Genomic DNA, 22,663 nt, shown 5'->3' with positions numbered 1-22,663 from the left:
TTTGCGGCTGCTTTCATAGTTAAACCAGGGAATATTTAATAGCTCCAGTTACATTAATTATTAAATTTAACTGTGTCTTTGTAGTTGCATCCTTGAAACTGAGCCTATTACCACAGGATGATATGGTAAATCATACAGCATATTTGTTATATTAAGATTATTTGGGGAATTAAGGCTCTTAGGGAATATAGATTCATATCAATTATTTGCTGTATGCCAACACACTGCCAACTGCTTATGTCAGCTACTGCCTTGATGTATCTATTTTTTAATAACTAATTTGTCTTACAGAATTAGTAATTTATTTTACCTTTATTTTTTCCTCAGAGACTCTTCAAATCCCGGAGTTCATTATGTAATACCTTATTGTTTTGTATTAAGCCTATCACAAAATGTCAGTAACCTTAATGTATGTCAGGTGCCTTATCTCTCATTTCAGAAGGAATTTTGTATGTGTAAATCAGGCTTCTCTGCACAGACACTAATGCCATAATTTCTTAGGTACTGTTTCTCTCACCCAGTTTTCACTGTGAATTGTAGTTGTTGATTATTTTGGGGAAAACTTGTATGCTTCCTCAGAACAGTATCAATACAAAAAAAGATATTCCTACAACCATATGGTGATGATCCTCTTAGCGCCTGATGTGCTCAAACAGGGACTCAAGCTTTAGCATCCGAGTGGTCCTCGGTTTTATTATTATTATTTTATGTTATTCTGGTAACATCCAGGCAGGTTTTCTCATGCTATGACCTTCCGCAAACCTCTGTTTACTCATGATCAGATGTTTGTCAGGGACTTTTTTCTGACGATGGGGCAGGCCCACGCCACAGAGGCTTAAGATCAAACGGCCCCGGGCACCGCGGATGATGGTGAGACGGTTGGGCAGGTTTCAGGGCCCTCCTGTCGGGCCCGCGGCATGCGGAGGGTGACGGAAAAGGGCGGGCGAGGCCGGCGCCTGGCACAGGCCCCAAAGCGAACGCGCCCCTTCCCTTCGGGGCCTGCGCCGGGTCCCGGACTCGCCAGGCACCCTCCGCACCTCTCATCCCTCATGGCGCGGCTACGGAGAGTTTGGGCTGACCCGGCTGTCAGTCCTGAGCCGGGAGAAACACCGCAACTCTCCCCCTTTCGGAGACAAGATGGCCGCCGGCGCCACCAGGCTGCGCAGCCCCTCGCGCTCGCGGGGCGGGGCGGCTGTGCGTCTCCCTAGCAACCGAGCTGCCCCCGCCGCCGCTCCGGAAGTCCCGCCCCCAGCGCGTCGCAGTTGCTAGGGAGCGGCGCCGGAAGGGGCGGGGGGAGGGGGCCGGCCGCGGCCGCGCGGCGGAGCTGCCGGCGGGGCGATGGGAGCGGCCGGCGGGGACGGCTGGGCGTGAGGGGGAGCTGCCGCCGCCGCCCCTTCCGCCGGCAGGTGAGCGCGGGGGCGCGGGTTGGGTCGAGTGTCCCCGTCCCCGTCCTCCCTCCCCCCCCCCACACCCGGTGCGGGCTGCAACCGCCCGCCGCCGGGGGAGGCGCTCGGCCTCCCTCCCCCCCCCCCGGGGCTATCGTGACAGCTGAAGATCCCTGTGGGATCGCGACCCTTCCTGGGAGAGGGAGGGGGGGAGGTAATCGTGTCGCCCAGGTTCCCCTTGCGGGCCCACTCTCGGAGGGTGCCTGGGAGGGACGGGGGCAAAGCCAGGCGGGATCAGCCTCTTCGTGCGGCTGTCGCGACGCGGGTGAGGCGTCGGTGGAGGCCCGAGCCCGGCTGCCTCCGCTGCCGTTCCCTGCGGGAGCGCCTGGCGTGGACGCCTCTGCTGCTGGGGCCTTTGGTGACCTGCTCCCCCGGGCTCCCCGTTTGCGACAGCTCAGCTACCGGCCGCTTCGGTCTGCGGCTCTTTTTTATCCCTGACATTTTGGGACTCGCTCTGGCAGGCCCTCCCGCTCTCCTCTGATGGCACAACCGCATCAGCCGAACTGGATTTTCCAGTAATAAACTTGATAATGAACCACAATTATGTTTTCAACTGTTAGAAGCAAATAGAGCTTCCTAGGTCAGGTGCCGCAGACATCGGCACCACTTAACGCTTATTTTGCAGCATGAAAGGATGGTCTGCCATCGGCACGAGTAGCTTCCCTGGTGGCAGTAAGTCCCAGCGAGAATGACCACCGGGGTGCTTTTGGGTCTTACCATCACCTCGTGAGGTTGTGCCAGGGCAGGAGGCCCTTGCCTTGGATTAGGCTGCTGCCAGGCTTCCTTACGTTGACTTGCTATTGCTGTGACCAGTAAAGGTAGTGTTTTGGGGAAGTGTCAGGCCTGCTGTGCCTATATTGTATACTTGTCTCCTGAGGAGGAGGTCTGGTGCTCTGAGAAGGATTTGACTTACTGTACCGTTACCCTACTGTATGCAGGCTAGAGCTGCCTTATACAGCTGCTCTTTGACACTTACTGAAGCTGAAGATCTCAGCTGACCAGAAGTTTGAATGCATGGTTTTCTCGTGTAATCTCATCAGGTTATCTAGAATACCTAATTGCGGATTAGAGGATCCCTGTAGAAAATTATATTGTATTAAAATTGTATTATAAAAAAATAAGGAAGTTTTTGGTACAACTTAATTTATTTTTTATGACTCCTTGTTTGTGGGTTTCAGTAATCAAATTACACAAAATCAGAAGATTTTATTTACAGGCCAGTTAAACATAATCTGACATGATCAAACTGTCTGCATAAACAGATGAATTTTCAGTCTGCTGTTGTATTGCTGTCCTTTCGATCCTCCTGTAGCGGGATGGATCTATAAGGCCTAAAGTTCCCAAAATAGGAAAAGAATGACACTCTTGTAATTTTTCTTTTTATTTGTGGTAGAAGTTATCTTCAATTTTTAGCTTTGATTTAGTTTTAACTCGCCTTCCTGTGGGTGAGTCTTCTGTTGAAGTGTCTCTGGCTTCTGAAGTCAAACAGTGCAGTCTCTGGGAGTAAGACAGCACGAGTCATGGAGCAGTCCCACTTGCTACCACAAAATCCACTTGCTGGATCAGTACATGCAGTCTTTCAGGGTTCCTTGCCATAGGATGTGTAGCATGCATTGAAATCTCTTCATAAATAATCCTATAGAAAGGATGCTGTGACAGCTGTTGCATCCCAGGGTAGAAATGAGGTTGCAGCATTAGAAGTGTTGGCAAAGTAGCCCTGCTTGTCACAGTGCACCTGGTCTCTTAATCTTTGCCAGGCGCCAGCTACGTGCTTCTGTAAAGACAGAGGCGCAGGCAGCTACATTTCTCTGATGCAGCATTTCTGGAAGAACAAGCTGGGAGGGCAGTTGTAGCTTATGTAGTAAGGATGCTGGAGCGAGACACACTGGGGAAGTAGGGAGCAAGATCAGGGAGTCGGGTGACAGAGAAACAGGTGAGGGTTGGCGTTGGATGTTGGTAAACCTAATGGGGTAGCTTGGAGATGTGGAGGACACGTTTTAAGGCCTTTTGAAAATTTTACGTTGTGTTTTGTTAATGCTATTGAAACATTTAACGCATTTCCTTTTGAAGGGACAATTCTATTCCAAGCTGACTAATCCCTGAACTTTTAAAACCACAACAAGATGGTGTGTGGTACTAGTGAGTCACTGATTGTGAATCACACATACTTCAGTACAAATAAATTAATCCCTTTGTTTCATTTATTTTTGTTTTGGTAGTATCTGGAAGGCCCAGAGAAAGATCATGACCTTGTAGAAGTAGGTGATGTATAAGCACACACAAAAAGACCCTGAGCCTGCATATACTCTTTTCTGTCTGTCTCTTTAAGCTTGATTTCAACTTGTTTTACCAATGTGAATAAAAATAAGTGTGTCTAAAGCTCTTTAAAATTGAAGTCTAATAGGAAACATTTCTGCCTTGTGGAATTTGGCAGTTTAAATAGTCTAGGAAGGAAAAAGTGGGAGCACTATATAATGGGCTATGCCTCCCAAGAAGAGAGAAACCATAGGGGTGTTAGCTTGCTAGCAGATGTACATCTCCATATCTAGTCCTGGAAACTGAAGACCCCTTGAATTCCAGTCCAATATCTTAGTTGCAGAAACTGTATTAACTACATTCATTACTTTCTTGCATTAACTACAGTAGTACATTAGTAAAGGTGAATTGAAGTTTTAATTGACTTTTCAATGGAAAAGTATATGTAGAGGGAGCAGTAGATGGTGTTACATGTGTGTGTGCGTGTAACTCCACTCTCTCCCACTCCCTTGCATGGCAGTTTTTGCTCTTGGGAGAGGCATGTGCCAAAGAATCTGCTTTTGGCTCAAAGTGATTTTCTTCTGAATCAGTACTTCTCTGCAGTTGATTTCTGTGAAACACAACTATGAAAATTCACTAGGCTGCAACTGTAAAACTAATTTGTGGAATGAACTGCAGAAAGACTAAACAGCAACATTGAAACTGCTTAGGAGAGCTGTCTACCCTTGACTTTATCAGTGATTATCATTTGCTCATGAATATATGTTAGCTTGCTTAATAGTGGTATGTCAATCAGGCCTAGATCCTGGGAGGCTGGGCTTTGCCACTTACTTAGAGACGGGGTAAATACGTTGTTCATTGTATAAGTATAGCGTTCTGTCCACATCAACTGGATTGTAGGCTTTTGGCTCTAGGCTATGTATGCACGAAGGACGACATGCTTCAGTGCATGTTTCTTTGCCCGCATCTTCATTGGTATTACATTAATGCACGAAATGAGACACCGTGTGAAGGGGATCTTGCCAAACAGCCCTTGTAAAGGGGAGTGCAAGCAGGTGAGTGCCTGCTGCTGCCAGAAGGCTTCAGCCTGCCCTTCAGAGAGGTAGCAATTGTGGGTGCTGGGCTTGTCCTCACTCCTTCAGTGCATTTGTTGTGCATTCCCACCTTGCTAGACTTGGCTGTCTTTCTCAAACAAAAAGGGCAAGGATGTAACATCATGTATCAGAGGATGGGCAAAAGTAACTTGAGCCCCCCAGAACAAGGCAGACATCAATAAACTGGAGTGAGTTGAGCGGACGGTTACCAAGATGATCAGGCGGCTGAAGCATTTGTTTGGTGAGGAAAAGCTGGGGCAACTGTGTTTCTTCAGCCTGAGAAGAGGTGGCTCTGGGGTCACCTTGTAGCAGCCTGCCTGTACCTGTGAGAGGTTATCAGGAAGACAGACCCAGGCTCTTTAGCATGGTGAAGGGGGGTAAAATGAGAGACAACAGGCATAAGGTGAAAGAAGAGAGGTTCAGAATATATGAAAAAAGATATGAAAAAAAAAAAACCCACAAACCTTTTCCTCATGAGTCCAGTCAAGCAGTGAGACAGGATGGCGAGAACAGCTGTGCATGTTTGGAAGTTTTATGAATGTGGCTGGATAAAGCTCTGAGCAACCTGGTCTGACCTCATAGCTAATGCTGCATTGAGCAGGAGGCTGGACAAGAGACCTCCTGAGGTCCCTTCCAACCGGAATGGTTGTGTGATCCCAACCAGAAAAGGCTGATCTGGACAAGTGAGAGATCTAATGTAGAAAGTGACACCTAGGTGTCATTAATTGAAATGCAGCTTATAAGGACTGTTAACAGCCTTAGGTTTGGGGAAATCCTGCTGTCAAGGGTTTAATGATATCAGTTTATCCCACCCCCCAGCTAGAGCAGAAGGCAAAATCATGGTTGCATGAAATACAGAGAAGACAACACAAAGTTGGTAATGTTACTTTGGTTCCTTTCCTTTCAGCGTAGCAAATCGTGATTCTTGATAGGGCATGTAAGGGATTTCTCTTGGAATTGTTTTCTTTTTGTCTACAGTCACTGAGTGATCCATATGAACTCTCCAACTTCACAAAAGATATATGCATATAAGTCTTGGTTAGAAATAATAAAATGTCTGTGCTCTACGCTTGGTTCTGTAAACATTACATAGTAAGTGTGCGATAGTGATTTCTGTCATTAGTGTATTTAAGAGGAGACATGAGCTGTGTGCCCATTCATAAAAGGTGGATTGGCTGGGGAGCGTGAAAGGTCCTTGTAACTAGTGTCCTTGTTTGTAGTAGTCCATCTGACAAATACAGGGTTTCAGACTGAACCTAAGATGTTATTTCCCTTGATTTTTAAATTAATTTACTGCTTCTAGCTTACTTAAGTTAATGTGCTTTGTGGATGCCACTTCTCTTCCCCATTGACTTTCCTGTTTTGTATTCTCCCCTGTTTTCAACTTCACATCTTTAAACTTCTCTTTACTAACAGGTTGATTCTGCTTTAGGATAATGGCAGGAAAAGTAAAGTGGGTAACTGACATAGAAAAATCTGTTCTAATAAACAACTTTGAAAAAAGAGGCTGGATTCAGGTGGCAGAAAATGAAGACTGGAATTTTTATTGGTAAGTACATTAAGAATACCAATTTCTAAATTTGTGAAGTATTTTAATATCTTATATTAATACCATTAGTGATATGACAAAACACATATTAAAACCAAAAGCTGCAGAAATTACCTTTAATTTACTGCAGTGCTCTTAAAAGTGTAACATTGTTTCATTGCTTCTGTAATGTCTTACCAGCTGTTGCTGGTCTTCTGTTCAGGTTTGTATTGGTAGATTCCTGTATCTGTGCAGGCCTGCTAAAGTCATTGGTGTTCCTCAGGGCAGAAGGTCCCATCTGCGTGGATCCATTCCCATGCTACTGATCTCATTTATCTTTGCGGTTTGCCAAAGGTTTTGTCAGGGAGTGGAAAGTCACTGACCTAGCAAGATTATTGATCACTTCTGGGAATACCAATTGTAAAAAGCCCAGGGGAAAGGCTGTGCTCAGTGTTTTTTGTCTTGAAATGTGATACCCAATTTTAATAAAATTTCTTGTATGCAGTAAGGAGAATTTTTGCTCTACCATTGGAGGGGATTTGTGGCCTGAGGGCAATCTTTGAATATATCTTTTGCCAAAATTTTCTGACAACACAACCTAAGCAAAATAATCCAAGAGTACACAGCTCCAGTATACGATAAAATATTCTTTTATCAATGTGACAGAGGCTTGCCCTGTTACTAGAGTTCAGGTTCCTGTAATAAAGGCCTTGAGAACTGTACTTTCCTTCTCCTTCATGATAATGATTTATATGCAGACTAATTATTCAACATTTCAATACTGAGAGTGAACGTGAAATTAAACCAAGATAATGGTGAAAGGACAAGAGTAAATAATCTAGCTTCTCATTTGGCATTTGTCTAATATGAGACCATGAAATGCTGTCCTAGAATGCAGTAATCTATTAATTGGCAGAAACAATACTCTTCAAGTAAACCAAACAATTTATATTGTCCCTTTCAAATACGACAGAATGGCGGTTTATGCTGCCAAATGTACCCTTTGTGAACCACTTATTTAAATGGGTAGGAATCCAGTAATCTGCTCATGCTTTTGGAATGTGGTTGGGGGGGAGTGGGGGAACAGGGCACTCATGGAAACTGTTGTGTGACTGGTGGTTTTGTTTTGTTTTGTTTTGTTTTCCTTCCTGAAGTGACAACATAGCAGATTGATGGCATTCAGGAAATACTCTTAAATTTCCAATGTGAGACATCTAATAAAGAAAATTCTTTGTATCTATGGCCCTGCTCTTATCTTCTGTGAAAAATGAAGTAGATAACTGATTTGATGACTTTGTCCCTGCAGCCCTTGATCTGTTGTGACGGGTGTTTTTAGCAAGATCTCTGAATCTATGTTTTCAATTCATATGCTTGAAGTCCTTTACAATCCAGACAGCAAGGTAGTCAGTAGGAAGTTGTTTTTGTGCCTTTTTTTAAGAGGAAAGCTGAGTTTCCAGAGAGTGAAGTAATAGATTTAGAAAGATGCTTCTGTAGCGTTTGGGTGCATATGAGTCATTTTTAGGCCCTGCAGTAGGGCCAAGTTGTCATCTTCCTTTCCTCACTGTCTGCCCCAGTTTCAGTAGTAGTAGAGGGATCTAGTAGAGTAGTAGTGGTAGGATTTCATTGGTTTTGCTAATAGAGGTTCAGGATATGTTGGATTGTCACTGCAGCAAAATGTTATACTATGAAGAGAAATGAGAGAGAAAAGATGAAGTGAATGTAACAAACAAAAAAATTTCAACTTTGTCCTCCTGAGTTGTGTTTCTTGGGAGAAATCATTTGGTATCTGTCTTTGCTTTCAGGATGAGTGTGCAAACAATCAGAAATGTTTTCAGTGTGGAAACTGGTTACCGCCTCTCTGATGACCAAATTGTCAATCATTTCCCAAACCATTATGAACTGACCAGAAAAGATTTGATGGTAAAGAATATCAAGCGATATAGGAAAGAACTTGAGAAAGAAGGAAGTCCTCTTGCCGAAAAGGATGAAAATGGGAAATATATTTATTTGGGTATGTGGTTCCCATTATCAGCATTAATCTTTTTTCCTCTGTGGTCAATAACCTGGAATTGAGCAAGCTTTTCTGTGCAAAAAGCATTGAACCTCTGAAGTGTTAGAACATTAAAGTGACTATCTTGAAATGCTCTGTCCCTGTCAATTAAATAAAGTGCACTTTATCCTAAAATTGTTTGCTGCATTCTGCAAACCTAACAGCCTTCTTTCTCTGTCTTCTCCTCCTTTTCCCTCCCCTCAAATCTGGTTTTAGAGCATAAAGAAACACAGGAATTGGGAATGTGATAAAAACCATAGTAGTGAATATTTCATATGAAATACTGCATTTTCAAAGCTTTTCACAAACCTTGCTTTGAAGGATAATGGCTAATATTTTACAAATTGAGAGGAATAGAGGGGATGCTGCTTGTTCAGGATCTTTGTTGAAATTAGAGACAAGCAGGAATAAAAGATTGAACATTTCTGTTTCCCTGTCATATTACCACAGCAATAAAGCCCAATTCCTCTACTGTGTACTTGCTAGTATTCAGCAGTATTCAAGGAGGAGAACATATCCAGTTTGTGTGCATGGAAGTTTTATTTAGACTTAGTTTTGTAAGTAGTAAGGTCCTTAAAGAAGACTGAATTTAACAGTGCAGCATTAGCTGAAGCAACATTGGATGAAGTGATAATGAAATTATTATTATTTTTAAATGTAGGGGTACAGAAATAGATTTGTACCTAGGCGTTTTGTGTTTGGGGGGAGAGTCTGAGGGAAGGGAGGGGTGGGTTGGTTGGGGTTTTGTTGGTTTGGTTTTTTTGTTGTTGTTGTTTTGTTTTTTTTTCAAATTATTTTGAAGAAGGAAAATTGTGGGATTAAGGTATCAACATTAGTGGTGAAACCAAAGTGTTCTGGAACTTCATATGAGACAGGGTTGGAGTTTCTGTAATTCAAAAGTGAAAAAACATTATCTGAGAATCTTATGCTGGAGCAAAATCTAAAATAAACTTTTGCAGAAAGACTCTAGACAGAACTGAATGAACAAACTCTTCAGAGGAGAAATTCAGGGGAAGTTGGAGAACAAGTAATGACTGCTAGAAAAATAAACAAACAAACAAACAAACAACAACAACAACCCCCACCATCCCCCCCCAAAAAAACCCAAACAACCAAACCAACCCAGCAATAGATCAGGAATTAGGAAAGTAAAGTTGTTTTGGAGGCCAGAAAGCATTGGAGTGAAACAGAGATGGGGATATGTTGAGTTGATATACATCTTGTGGAAGTGAAATGAAAGCACTGTTCATCTGTGTAAGAAAGAAGCAGTTTTGTATGAACGGAAGTGAAGATGATCTGATAGCAAAAGCGAGAAATGCTTTTCCTCAGATTTCGGTAAGCATGGTAATACCGATTGTGGGAACAAATAAGAATGACTAACGGGAGTTACATGGAAATAAAAATTACCGCATCCAAAGGGGAAGCAACATCAACATTCACATTTTTGCACGCACAGAGGATGATAAGGTGGTTAGCAGAATGGTAAAAGCTGATATAGGAAATTGAGAAAGTTTGATAAAGTTAAGTTGGAATGGTATATAATAATTAATTTCACAGCATATAATCAGAAGAAGAAAATTGATTTATGTAAATTAAAATCTATTAATCTGAAGTTAGCAGCATGCACTATTTTGCAATTGTTTTTTTTTAAATAAAAACTACAAACTAGAATTTAAATGAGATAAAAAGCAACATGAGTCTTAATGAAGGTGGATCATGCCAGACTGGAAAACTGAAAAGACAGAAATTTTTTTTAGTCTATATGTGTCAATAGCCTTATCAGTGATAGTGTCCTTAATTGTGCACCTTTTTTTTTTTTCCTTAACTCAGATTTTGTTCCTGTTACTTTTATGCTTCCTGCCGATTATAATCTCTTTGTTGAAGAATTCAGAAAAAATCCCTCCAGCACTTGGATTATGAAACCTTGTGGCAAAGCTCAAGGAAAAGGAATATTTCTAATCAATAAACTCTCCCAAATTAAAAAGTGGTCTCGAGATAGCAAAACATCTTCGTAAGTTCCTAAACCCCAAACCCTTTATTGTACTTTCTATAATCAGGTGAACCACATCAGCATGCTAATTGTCTGATGCATGCGAAAAGTATTACATTATTATAGCTTTGTCATTATATAGTTAGTTTTGTGTTTAATCTCAGTTGTTATCTGACTTCCTCCTTCAAACGATTTGTTTTGGTATGAGGAGGTACAAAGAACTGTATTTTTTTTAAAAATGATTTCAGTGTTGTTGGGGAAAAAATTGCACAAAAATAAATTGTTCTGCTTCATAGTATTAAATAACAGGAAGCAAGAGAAAAATCTTTCCCTAAGCAATTTCAATAATTATTTTATCTAATATATATTAATTCACTTTTTAAATTAGTACAAAGGAAGAATGCATTTATATGAAATAAATACATTTTCCGTTTGGGGCACAAAATAATACACCTCATGTTGGTAATCTACTTCCAAATGGATGAAACAGGTTAGCAATCTATGTTGTTCTCTGACTAGTAAAAGTTTTGATCACACAACTAATGTTAATTTTTTTCCTGTTATAAAGTGACTGGCTGAATATCACTTGAGTCTTTTTTGGTTTTTTGTTTTTTTTCTGTTTGACTTGGAATCTGAAGAATGTCACAATCTGAAAGTTATCTTAGCTTTTAACAGTGGTTTGCAATTGCACACCAAGCATAAATACAAATATTCTAGGAGTATAAGACCTTGACTAATGAAGGTAATGTAACACGTACTCTTTGCTTGTGTGAACCATGCCAAGCTCTAAGTGCTCTTTTCCAAGGAAAAGACTGGCTTGTAGAGCTGCATTCTGAATGGCTCACTCAGCTACCCTGTTAACGTCAGAACTGAGTTTTAATGGTTAATTGATCTTGGTCATCTGTTTAGTATTTTCAACTTTTTTGGTATATAAAGCCTGATGCCAAGTGTGTATTATTAACCACTACAACTTTATACATTGTCTTGGTAAAAGATGCAAGATTTCAGTCAATCCAAAATTTACGGACTGCTTCTAAAGAAGAAGAAGATTTATCAGATTATATCTTTGCAACTGTCACATTCTGAAATACAATTTGTGTTTTTCAGGTTTGTATCTCAGTCTTCCAAAGAAGCATATGTGATTTCTCTCTATATCAACAATCCATTACTTATTGGTGGAAAGAAATTTGATCTTCGTCTATATGTTTTAGTATCTACATATCGTCCACTGAGATGTTACATGTAAGATTGTATATATTTGTATTTTATTTTGAGAGAATGTTTAACGTAGTCAAAATAATGTTGTGCTTGTTGCACAAAGAAGTTTAACATGTACATGGTATCCTGGGATGCTGTTTTCCTTATGTCTTATTGGGGTTTAACACATTTTAATGACTTTTTGCATTTAAGGTATAAACTTGGATTTTGCCGGTTTTGCACAGTAAAATATACACCAAGTACAAGTGAATTGGATAACATGTTTGTACATCTTACAAATGTTGCCATTCAGAAACATGGGGTAAGTGTGCTGAGTTCTTAGGTGATTTATTGTAGGAAGACTGATTTTCTTAAATTGTCCCAAATACTTGGAATAAAAAGGTTTTATTTGTCATATTCTTAATCATCTTGCAATTAAAATACTTCAACTTGAACTTACAAATAAATAAATTTCAGAAGACTGCAGATCAAAAGTATGCAAGGTAATGAGTTGCAGCTCTGTAATAGACTGTGATATCTTCAGTATTGACTTGCAGTAGTTGAAAGCAGGGGTTTTTTTTTTCAAGTGTCCTGTCATTTAAATGCTAATATGCTCACTTAGCAATTGATTCTGCGAGCAGTGGAATTAATGAAGCCTGGTTCCTGTGGATTTGTGTTTTATAATAGCACTTTAATATCGCCTTCCTGATCTCCCCTTCCCTCTCTCTCTCCCATGCAGTTAATTCAGCTTTCCTATTTCCAGCACTTATTCATCACAGTACTTTCCAGCTTCTTTCTATGTTTCCCCTCCCTCCCCCATCTTCCTTCTCCGGGTAAGAAAGGGAATGTGTAGTTGCGAGCTTGGAGATAAATGTTTGCTGCCTGGCCAGCTGGTGGCTTCCTCTTGAATGGACAAAGATGGAATTCTGCCTGCAGAACAGTTCTGTCCTATAATTTGCCACTGATATTCATAAAACATGTGGAAACCTGATCGCTTTGACAGCACTTCCCTATGTCAAAATGGGCCGAAATTCACCAGTGGGAGGAAAGGCTAGTGGGTCAGGGGTGACATGAACAGATGGGCATACAGTATCACTGCCCAAGCCTTGTTTCTTCAGGGAATCCACTTGATGATGATGACTGTCCCTTTTGCATTTTTAGCGGATGTCTGTGATTTATAAACCATGCCTCTGTTATCATAATTAAAACTCTATTGTCACACTTCCTAATTTCATAGGTTTTATTTTAAGAGTATGGAAAACAAACGCATATGTACATACACGTACACTCATGCATATATGTTCATATGTGTATACACATGCACTCACACGCAAGATACATATAATGTATCTGAAATTGCGACCTTGCTAAATGTGCCTTGTCTATTATTGTTCTGTAAGATGTGCAGCATAGCAGAACTGTTTTTATCTGGATATTCCTGTAACAACAACGTGAATTATAATTGTTACTTATGGTGGTAGTTATAAACCAGGGTGAGTGTCAAAATACGGCATTTTTCAGTACTACGAATATTTTCTTGCTCAGGTGCTGATTTGTGAAGTGCTTCAAACACATTATGGTTTGACAGGGCACCCTGAGAATTAGTTGTGGTGAAAGCAGATCCCGTACAACTTAGAGCATAAATCACGGTGCTGTTGCCAGTAGCAGTGAACAGGTGAGGCACGTGATACGTCGCCTATGCCATTATTATGCACCCTTTCATCTTCTCTACCAGTTAAAGAATGGCCTTCCAGATTTCTCCCAAACAAAAGTAGAAGTGAAAGTAGTGGTGAGGTCACTTTGAGAGAAGAAGGGACAACAGAAGTGAGTATAAAAGTAGCAGCTTGAAAATGTGGAGTCATTACTAGAGTATTTGAAAATCTTTTTAGAAATTCTGAACCACTAGTATCTGTTGAGTTTTGCAGAAAGAAGTGAGAAAAGTTTAATGTAAAGCCACTCTATCTATCCTATCTGTCCTTCTGTATTAAACATGTCTGTAGATTTGGAGGCACTTAGGCTGTACAGTTTTAGAAGAAGAACCTAATATGAACTGTCAAGTAATTTATCAAAATTATGAGGAGGTCTGGAAAAACTCTTTAAGTTCTAGCTGTTAATCTCTACTCTGATTCCTACGTGAACCGTAGAGTTCCAGTGTGTTTGTACCCTACAAGCTCATGGGAAAACATCCCTAATTTGAAAAGCATGCAAGTCAATATCAGGGAGAGGGAAAGGGTAAAATGAAGGAAGGGAGGAAAGTCAGTATACCCATCGTAATGTTTGTGCTGGAAAATACAGTTCTAAGTCATTATTCACTGCATGTGTAATACAAACAAAACAACAGTAATTCTTCTACTTAATTATTTTCAGTTAGTGATCTTCTATGTAGCCTGCAATATTCTACTTTGTTTTAATATTTTTAATTAAACAGCTGTGATTGTGTAAAGCTCTACCCAGTTGCAATCTATTTTGATTTGAGTACTTGTCCTGAAATGCAAAGAGGGTTGAAACTTTGATCTGTTCCCTTGCTGGAATCTGGTCTCCAGACATTTTTTCCATGCAGCAAGTCCTGAGAACCATGTTTCAGATCTTTATTTGTACAGTCCACTTTTCCAAATTTACTAAGGGGGGAGCTGTAGAAAAAGCCTAAAAATAGATAGAGGCTTCTCTGACCTTGTCTTCGAGGACGACAGATTTCGTTCCTCTGAGAACTTTTTCCTGCTCTATGTGTTCTGTGTTTTATAATTTAGCAGGCATACAACCATTAATTGTTAGAAATGCTCTGAGGAGAACCTTTATAAAGGGACAAAGCATTTGTCCTGAGAGTTATTCGAGGGCTGAACGTGTGTCTTTCCATCAGTAAGAATACCCTCAGTTTGCTCTTGTCTTTCCGTTTAAAGAGAATATAGTGCAGAGCCTTGATAGCCTCTGAAAAGACAAATATAAGGTAACATCCTTTTTTCCCCTCTTCTGTGTCAGTAGCACTTAGTGTTTTTTCTATATCAAAATACGGAATTACTTGAAAAATTAACCTTTAAAAATAATTCAGGTGTCATTTCACTGTCTTCTTGAATGTAACTGTTCTCAGTAGCACCATTAAGAAGATACCATGTTTGCCTTTTGGGAAACAGACAAGTCGCATTTTAAATGAATAAACACAGACAAGCACTTTCAAGTGCTGCATTTTAAAACAGCTAACTTCAGTGAAATTTAGCTATTGCTCACTTAATTATTTCTCCCTTACCCCCAGAGGAGGAAAAAGTTCAGTTCTTTCCTTTCACATTTTAAAACTTATATTTCCAAATCATAAATTATGTGTTATTATAAAACTGTCAAAGTACCAGTTGTTTTTTTCTTCTAAGAAAGATTTATTACTTGATTTGCAATGTGTGATATAAACATATACAGCTAGAATAAAAACAGTTGTTTATATAGAGGGCAGTTCAAAGTAAAGCTGAAGTCTTCATAAAACTGTAAAATAGAGTACAAACAATTTGCTGAGTTTGTTTTTAGAGCAATACTTATATGTAAGTATAAGTGGGCTTTTTCGGTGAATGAAACAAAACTGCTGAACAACTTCAAAATCTTAGACTGAATTAGCTCCTTAACTCTTCAGGATGATTACAATCATATCCATGGAGGCAAGTGGACAGTGAGTAACTTACGCCTGTATCTGGAGAGCACCCGTGGAAAGGAAGTTACAAACAAATTATTTGATGAAATTCACTGGATAATTGTGCAGTCACTGAAAGCTGTTGCGGTGAGTACTGTCCCTGGAATGCTGCCAGCGATAGCATTATGGCTGCAGGCTTCTCATAACCATGAAAGTGAGTTTGCCATCAAAACCGCTAAAATCTATTTCCTGCTATTTGAGTGATGGTGTTGATGCCGATTTCTGCGATTGTGTTATCTCTTGATTTCTCTGAGCTGAGTGAACTTGAATCTTGGGTGGGTGGGTGAGCTATCTGTGCATATTGAAGGAGTGAATGAATCTCTTTCCTTGAGGGCTCTGTGAACTATTTAATATGACTTGATACTGCCCTTGTGAATAGGATTAAGCTCTGCCAAGGCGTGTGATGTCATTTCAGCAATAACAAATGTGTCAAAGAAAAAATAGCTCTGGAGGACAAATTATCAAAGAAAGTGTAAGGCTGTTAGTTCAGCAGAGTTACATAACTTACTTTCACCTCTTTTATACATGAGTCACGTAGTTATCATGAACTCTTATTTAAAAAAAAAAAAAGTAGCAACAGTCCTCTGCTTGAGGATTGTTGCCCCACCCCACTGAGATGCCAGGGGCTCCTCCCCCACCCCTTTTATATTTTTCTTTTATCTTTTTTCTATTTTTCTTTTTTTTTTCCTATTTTTCTTTTTTTTCTATTTTCTTTTTTTTCTATTTTTCTTTTCTATTTTTTCTATTTTTTATTCTTTTCTATTTTTCTTTTTCTATTTTTCTTTTTTTTCTAGTGTTTGGGTAATATCCCATGATTACATTAGAGAGCAGGTACCACTCTGTGGATCAGCTGGGGTAACTGAAGAGCTCACCGGTGCCAAGGACTGTCCTGTTCCCAAGTGCATGGTCCTGTCATCTCTTTTGGGTTCGTCCCAGAACCATCGTGAGCTGAATCAGCTCACTCACCCAACTGACAATTACTGTCTTGCTTTATTGATGGGTTAGTGTTCTGCCAGTGTAATAAGCTGAATCACCTTACTGAAGGACCAGATGAACATCAGAATCAGCACGAGAAAGAGGGACAAGGTCGTGAAGCTAGGATCAGTGGGAGGTGGGGAAGCATGGCTCAACTCAGCCTCTGCTGTGCAATCATATTTGAAACCAGATGTGAGAAGAAAAGGGATTTAATCCAAATGTTAGCAGAACCTTAAAAGAGAAGAGAAAAAGTATAGAGAATTATTGAGCATGAAATGTTTTGGTCCTCTGTCTTTCTGGCAATGGCAAATGTAATGAGACATGCTTGTTCCTCCTTCCCCCTTTCACTCCCTGAAGAACTGAAAAGCTTTCATTATTAGTCTAGGGGAAAACATCTCACTAACCTGTTACAAAGGTTTCTTTAAAAGATCTGATGAGATTTGCATAGAAGAAAAGTCTTACTGTGCATACTGCAAATGTTTAGCAGATACTGGAAAACTATGGATTCTCTAGAGGATGTGCCTCTAAGCACAACTTGGTCCTTGGTCTCTCTTGGCTTTCGGGATCATAGTTGACTTGAGCTAATTGTAATTTTTAAATGTATCTGGTAATTGTTTGACCTCAAATTTCTGCATAGTTACAGCACCATAATAAAAGAAATGTCTTTGAATAATCTTCTTTTTCTGAAGTTTAAAGAATTCACGATTATGTGAAGCTGCGTTATGTAAATTTTAAAACTTCCTAATTTATCCTGATGCATGCGGGCTTTAAATATTGTTATTACTTTTGCAAAATATGAAAACACTTTTATTTTCATGCTGGAAACATAGTGGAAAATTAATGTAACTTAGTACTTGGCATTAATGCCATCATTAATATTGAAATATTTACTTACAGCTTGGAAAAAAGAGGCAATCCTGAACTTACTAGTTAGCAAGCTTATATTAGAGTTACGACACTGAAAACTGTTGTAGAAGATTCATAATGTAATTGCATGTGATTTCTAGTAAACAAAGTGTGTAATCAGGTTACTTACTGCATTGTTGATTTTAATACGTATTGTTGTTTGTTTGGTTTTTTGTAGCCTGTAATGAATAATGATAAACACTGCTTTGAGTGTTATGGATATGACATTATCATTGATGACAAGCTTAAACCATGGCTAATTGAGGTAAAGTTACATAAATACAGGAAAACAAACTTCCTTCTCATTTCACAGAATAAAACTAAGTAGAATTCAATGTAGTCTTTCCCCTTTTGAAACAGTATCTTTTGTTCCTCAGGTAAGTGAAGAAAAATGTTGGAAAGTAAAATAGGCCATGTGATGACCAAGCTAGTGTGTGCTTTTGTTTCCTATTTGTTTGGTGCTTCTATTTGTTTGTGGCTTTCTGGTTTGTCTTTTAAATCCAGTGCATCCATACAATTGGACTTCAGAGGCAGTCTGAATGTTAGCTGCCCTATTACATACTGTATCAGTAGCTGGAAAATTGGCATTGGCTTGATGGAGCATAACATCAAAATTTAAGTTTTTAATGCTGTCGTGGCCTTAATGTTGCAGGTTGAGAGGAAAGAAAAGGGGCACACAAAGGATAATTGGGATATTTGGAAGGCTTTTTTTTTCATATAAATTTCTCTTTAGTGTATTAACTTTGGATCTGTATGTTCAACATAAATTTTATCCAGCCCTCTTCCTTCTCAATCTAATTGAAAGTGAAAGATCAAAGGTAAATGAACTTTATTAACAAAAAAAATCTGTTTATAAATGTGGAACACAAGAGATATGTTAGATGAACCCCAGTTTTAATTAAAACAAGATGCAATGTAGTGCTTTGAATAGAGAGCATGTATGTGTTTCTCCAGCTCACAATTTAACAGGGGAGAACATAAGATTAAGAACATAAATAAAAGCTATTTACCTAGAAGAAACCCACAGATTCCTGTATATAACAGCTGTTAGAGTGAATGAAGAAATTGTAAGCACTGACATTTATGGGTTTTGTATCCATGTAAGCTTAGAAAATTAAACAAAAATCTATGTATTGTCTGATTAACGCTGGTGAATCTAGTCTCAACAAAAATCTTCAGGCTGACACTGCAGACACTTAGTGGTGTGGTGCTTTTTTTTTTACTTTTTTTTTTTTTTTAAGTAAAAACAAAAATGCCCAGTGGGGATTCCTTCCAGTGTCTGAGGAACTGAAAGATGTGCTTTGAGACGCTGAGTCTTAATTTCCCAAGTAGTACATAGTCATCACACATGCCGTTTGAAGAACTATATACCACTCAAAAAATTGATGCTGATATTTTTTTTTTGTTTTGTAGGTTAATGCTTCCCCTTCTCTTACTTCCAGTACTGCTAATGATCGCATCTTGAAGTATAATCTTATTAATGACACACTTAACATTGCTGTGCCTAATGGGGAAATTCCAGACTGTAAATGGAATAAATCTCCACCAAAAGAGGTTCTTGGCAATTATGAAGTCTTGTAAGTCTTATCAATGTTCTATATAAATGCAAATGTTTTTCAGTCACCTCACTTTTTAAATGTGTAATGTAGACCACAGAGATAAAAGTGAACTTCACTCTGACATGAAAAATGGGCACAAAGTACTACTTCATTTTTTTTTGGAGCTGCAATAACAATGTTGGAGGTGGGAGTGCATTAAAGCCAGAGATGCCTCGCCTCATCTCTAGAGGGAATGTTACTTGTCTGATAAGCCCCTGCCTGCACCTTCTGAGCTTCCAGCAGCTAGATTTGAGGGACAGAGGCAAAGGGAGTGTTTGTCTTCTACATGTGTAGAACTTCAGTTGTATTGAGTGTAACATATAGATGGTAGTTAAATAGATATGATAGCTATTTGATACAAATTTTCTCTCAGTTCATACAAATGATGCCTCTTGACTCCTGTAATTCATGGATGTAATAATAATGAGTTGTCAGATATTTTTTAAATTCTCCAATCTGTATTACAAAGAGGGAAATGAAGGAGAGGGAAATATTGGAGCATCTGAGGGATTTATCTAGGATTGATTGGTCTTATGCAGAGGAACACTGATTTAAATACCATATTGATGATACAGTTTCTCATATTTTTTGAGAAAGTGTTCAGATAGGTTCTCTAGCACTAGTGGTACAATTGTTCAGTATGTCAGGAATGTGGTTATGTACATAGTTGATCCACTAGTTCATACTGATCTTAAATACTCTTTCTATATACTAGTAAAGACAGTTAAATATAAGTGTTGGCTGAATTATGATTTAAGTTTTAATGAATGTTATATACATGGTAACTGTGAATACCTATACAATAGTGTAACTAAGTATATATTATGACTGTTCTACACAATTGTGTAGTATTATCTTTTGATAATTATAATTATGCATCTATAGCCAATTTCTGTTGGAATTTGCATAGCAGCTGAGAGGTAAGTATATACCGAGGCTATCTGAGGCCATAATGGGCTTAGATATTTAAAGAACTACTTGTCACTGTGGTTAAGTGTTACAAAATACATGTCGTCAAATGCGTTTAATTTAAGCATGCTGTTGTTTGTTCACCTCGTTCTTTCCCTACTGCCTTTCTGATGCAACAGGGGAGTTTTTTAACACTGCAGCTAACTATCCTCTCTTTGAAGCAATAGCTTAAGACTTTATTAAACTGCCAGCAGTCTGATGTTCCTGCTTAACCACAAACCTACGTAGTGAGGAGAAATACAGAAGTACGTGGGAAATTTCACAAGCATAACATTTCACAAACTCAGGAGTTTAACCAAAGCTGCCAAATGATTTGTTTCTTTCAAAAAGTATCTGAAGATATTTCAGTTGATCTGTATTGTACCATCATGTGATAGTATATTTCCTTGAATAATAGCTGCATGTGTAAACCTGTGTGTAGAACAGCTTGTATTAAATTTCAGTGCTAGATATTAAGCAAAATAGAATATAGAGGACCCACTCTTGCTTGTGTAGTGAATAGCAGGACAAGGCATTGAACGGGTTATCTTATTTTCAGATATGATGAAGAGATGGCGCAAAGTGATGGGCCTGATCGTGACTTGCGAAGTCGTTCTGGGCAATCCACTGGAGTAAAAGGAAATCGTGCAAGAGATTCAGGAAAGCCTGTACTAACCACCTGGAAGTGATAACAGAAAAAACAGCTGCACTCTTGGTAGGAAGACATCATGAACAAAAATGCAGTTTTTGAACAGATTCCTCTATTTTGCTACATTGCATGTGGGAAATATTAAAAGAGGACAATACAGCCTTTGAAAAGAAGGGAAACAAACACTCTAAAACCAGGAACTGTACTAGACATACACTGACTTGATGATTATTACAATAATATATATATAGTATGTATGTATATATATTTTTAATATCTATATACTTTGTATGAACTAATATTCTCTCAGTAATAATTAAGAACTTTCTTTATAAAGATGACAACTCAAAATATGTGTTCTGAAAGAAACCCCTTGCTGTTCCAGATATAATTTATTTCCTATAGTAGCCTATCCCCAGCTCCCTATAATAAATGAAGTGTGGATTCTCTAAAAGGGTGGTAGTGGTGAGTGTTAATATTGTCACAATGATGGTTCAGATTCTTGCTAGTAAAAGAAGAGCAACTGGAAAAAATACCAATACATGGACTTGAGGCTATTGTCAGTTAATGCAGCTAATTATTTATAACCAGTATTAAGAAACTGAAAAGCAACTCTTTATATGCTTAATTTCCTTTAAGTGTTTTGAGGTGCTAATTCTTTAAAGGTAGAAGGTTTCATGGACTGAGGGTGTGTTTCAAATGGTATATTGATGCATTATTTCACTAGACATTAATTTTTATTTCAGGATAATGCATGTCTGTGGAAAAACAGACAGAACTACTACATACTGTAATAAATCTCATTGCTTGAAGCCAATGGTAAATCCTTATTTGCACCAGAATCTCTTTGTGTATTTATGCATGTATATAAGTACAATATCTGTATATTTTGTGTGCACTATAACAAAAATATTGTTGCACATGGTAAGCTATTTCTGGTAGCTCTGATAACAAAAGTTGTGATGATTAGCTACCAAAATGTATAGCGCAAAAGTTAAAAATAGATATTTTGGTCTTCTAACAGCATAGCATATAAATAAACTAGTTGGGTCTGTGATTGGCTGTTGCTTCCACTTGCATTTCCACCAGTTATTGGACGGTTATTTATAAATGTCAATGTGCAGTTCTGGTTGTCTTTATTCTCCTTCCCCCTCCTCCCTTTGTTTTTTTTGATGGTGGAGTATTGTGGAGAGAAAGATGAAAGAGGCTGAGAGTTGCAAATGTCCATGTAACCATAATACACTCTAATCTGGATGCCACTAGTGCAGCGATACTCAATCTGCCTGCCCCAGCAGGCTACGTGCTTTGCCCTCCTATGTGGCAGGCCACTAAAGTGCATGCAAAGTAAACTTAACCTCTCCCAAAAGTTTTGAGTTTCTTGAACATGTAAAACAGACCACCTGCACCACAGACAACGTCCATCCTTTTCCTGCTTTTGAAGGCCCTCCTAGAAGAGGGCAGCTGCTCGCAAACTGCGGTCTTTGGGACAGTTGGTGCTGATGACTCTCAGTCTGAATGCAGTCCGGCAAGAGCAGTTTGGGCTGGGGAGGGAGGGCAGATGTGGGCTGGGCTGACCAATATCCTTACACATGATCTGGGATTCACCTTGCAGTAAAGAATTAAGTATGTAGACTGAATGAGTCACTCCAAGTGTAATCCTCATCTTGATTGATCTTGTATATTCCATTAAAATAAAGACCAAAATCCAGCTGATTCTCTGGTCATCAGACTTGAATCTTCTCACTGGCCTCTACAAAAGCATATTCAAGTTGGCTCGTGAAATAAGGCTAAGAAAAGATGATTACTGCAGGATAGTAAAGCTCATATACATTCTAGGTCTCATAGTTTTTGGGGTTGGGGTTTTGTGTTTGGTTTGGGTTGAGTTTTTTTTAGTTCCTAAGTGTGAGTCTTGCTTGTATATTTGAACCTTGACAGGTAAGCTACTCTTAAGTACATGTGTGGTCAGATATTAAATGTTGTTTTAATTATGTGATATTTAGTGGGCAGATGTTTCCAGCTTTACCCCCAACTGCCTGTTGGGGGTAAAGTAGGAAGTAGTGACAGCCTTAGGAACTATGAGGCTGTAGTAAATAGTATTTTGTAGTATGGTTATATTTCTTACAGACAGGCAACACAACAAGGATACTCTGCTAGAAGGAAAACGGAGCTTTCTCTCATTTCCACTGCTTGTAATTCGTTTCTTTAGTAGCTTGGACAAAGGATGTTGTTGTCTTGTTCTATCATAGCACTAGCAAGGATGGCTACAATAGAATGATTACTCCTTCCCTTTACCTTCTTTTCTGTTCATGCAGCCTACACTGGTGGGACTTTATAGGGAAGAGGTATATTGAGAAATG

At 39.1% G+C, this 22,663-nt stretch overlaps 1 protein-coding gene across 4 annotated transcripts; it reads left to right on the top strand.

Annotated features, from left to right (window-relative positions):
• Window positions 1–1,296: 1,296 nt before the first annotated feature.
• Window positions 1,297–22,079, top strand: TTLL1 (TTL family tubulin polyglutamylase complex subunit L1). 4 transcript variants are annotated; one of them, XM_072875826.1, is made up of 10 exons: window positions 1,297–1,406; window positions 6,212–6,344; window positions 8,126–8,334; window positions 10,204–10,384; window positions 11,471–11,569; window positions 11,774–11,882; window positions 15,174–15,317; window positions 17,290–17,376; window positions 18,525–18,688; window positions 20,217–22,079. In XM_072875826.1, exons 2-10 carry the CDS (start codon window positions 6,232–6,234, stop codon window positions 20,344–20,346), a joined length of 1,236 nt encoding a protein of 411 aa, XP_072731927.1. In that variant the 5' UTR covers window positions 1,297–1,406; window positions 6,212–6,231; the 3' UTR covers window positions 20,347–22,079. The 4 variants fall into 4 exon arrangements, with proteins under 4 accessions (XP_072731927.1, XP_072731899.1, XP_072731916.1 ...); XM_072875798.1 differs by having other exon boundaries at window positions 11,471–11,605; window positions 20,217–22,032; XM_072875815.1 differs by having other exon boundaries at window positions 1,303–1,406; window positions 6,228–6,344; window positions 11,471–11,605; window positions 20,217–22,035.
• Window positions 22,080–22,663: the final 584 nt, after the last annotated feature.

The sequence above is a fragment of the Ciconia boyciana genome, chromosome 1 (genome assembly GCF_034638445.1).
Source record: "Ciconia boyciana chromosome 1, ASM3463844v1, whole genome shotgun sequence".
NCBI lineage: Eukaryota > Metazoa > Chordata > Aves > Ciconiiformes > Ciconiidae > Ciconia > Ciconia boyciana.
The sequence above is the reverse complement of the archived record's forward strand: the minus strand, read 5'-3'. Positions and strand labels throughout refer to the sequence as shown.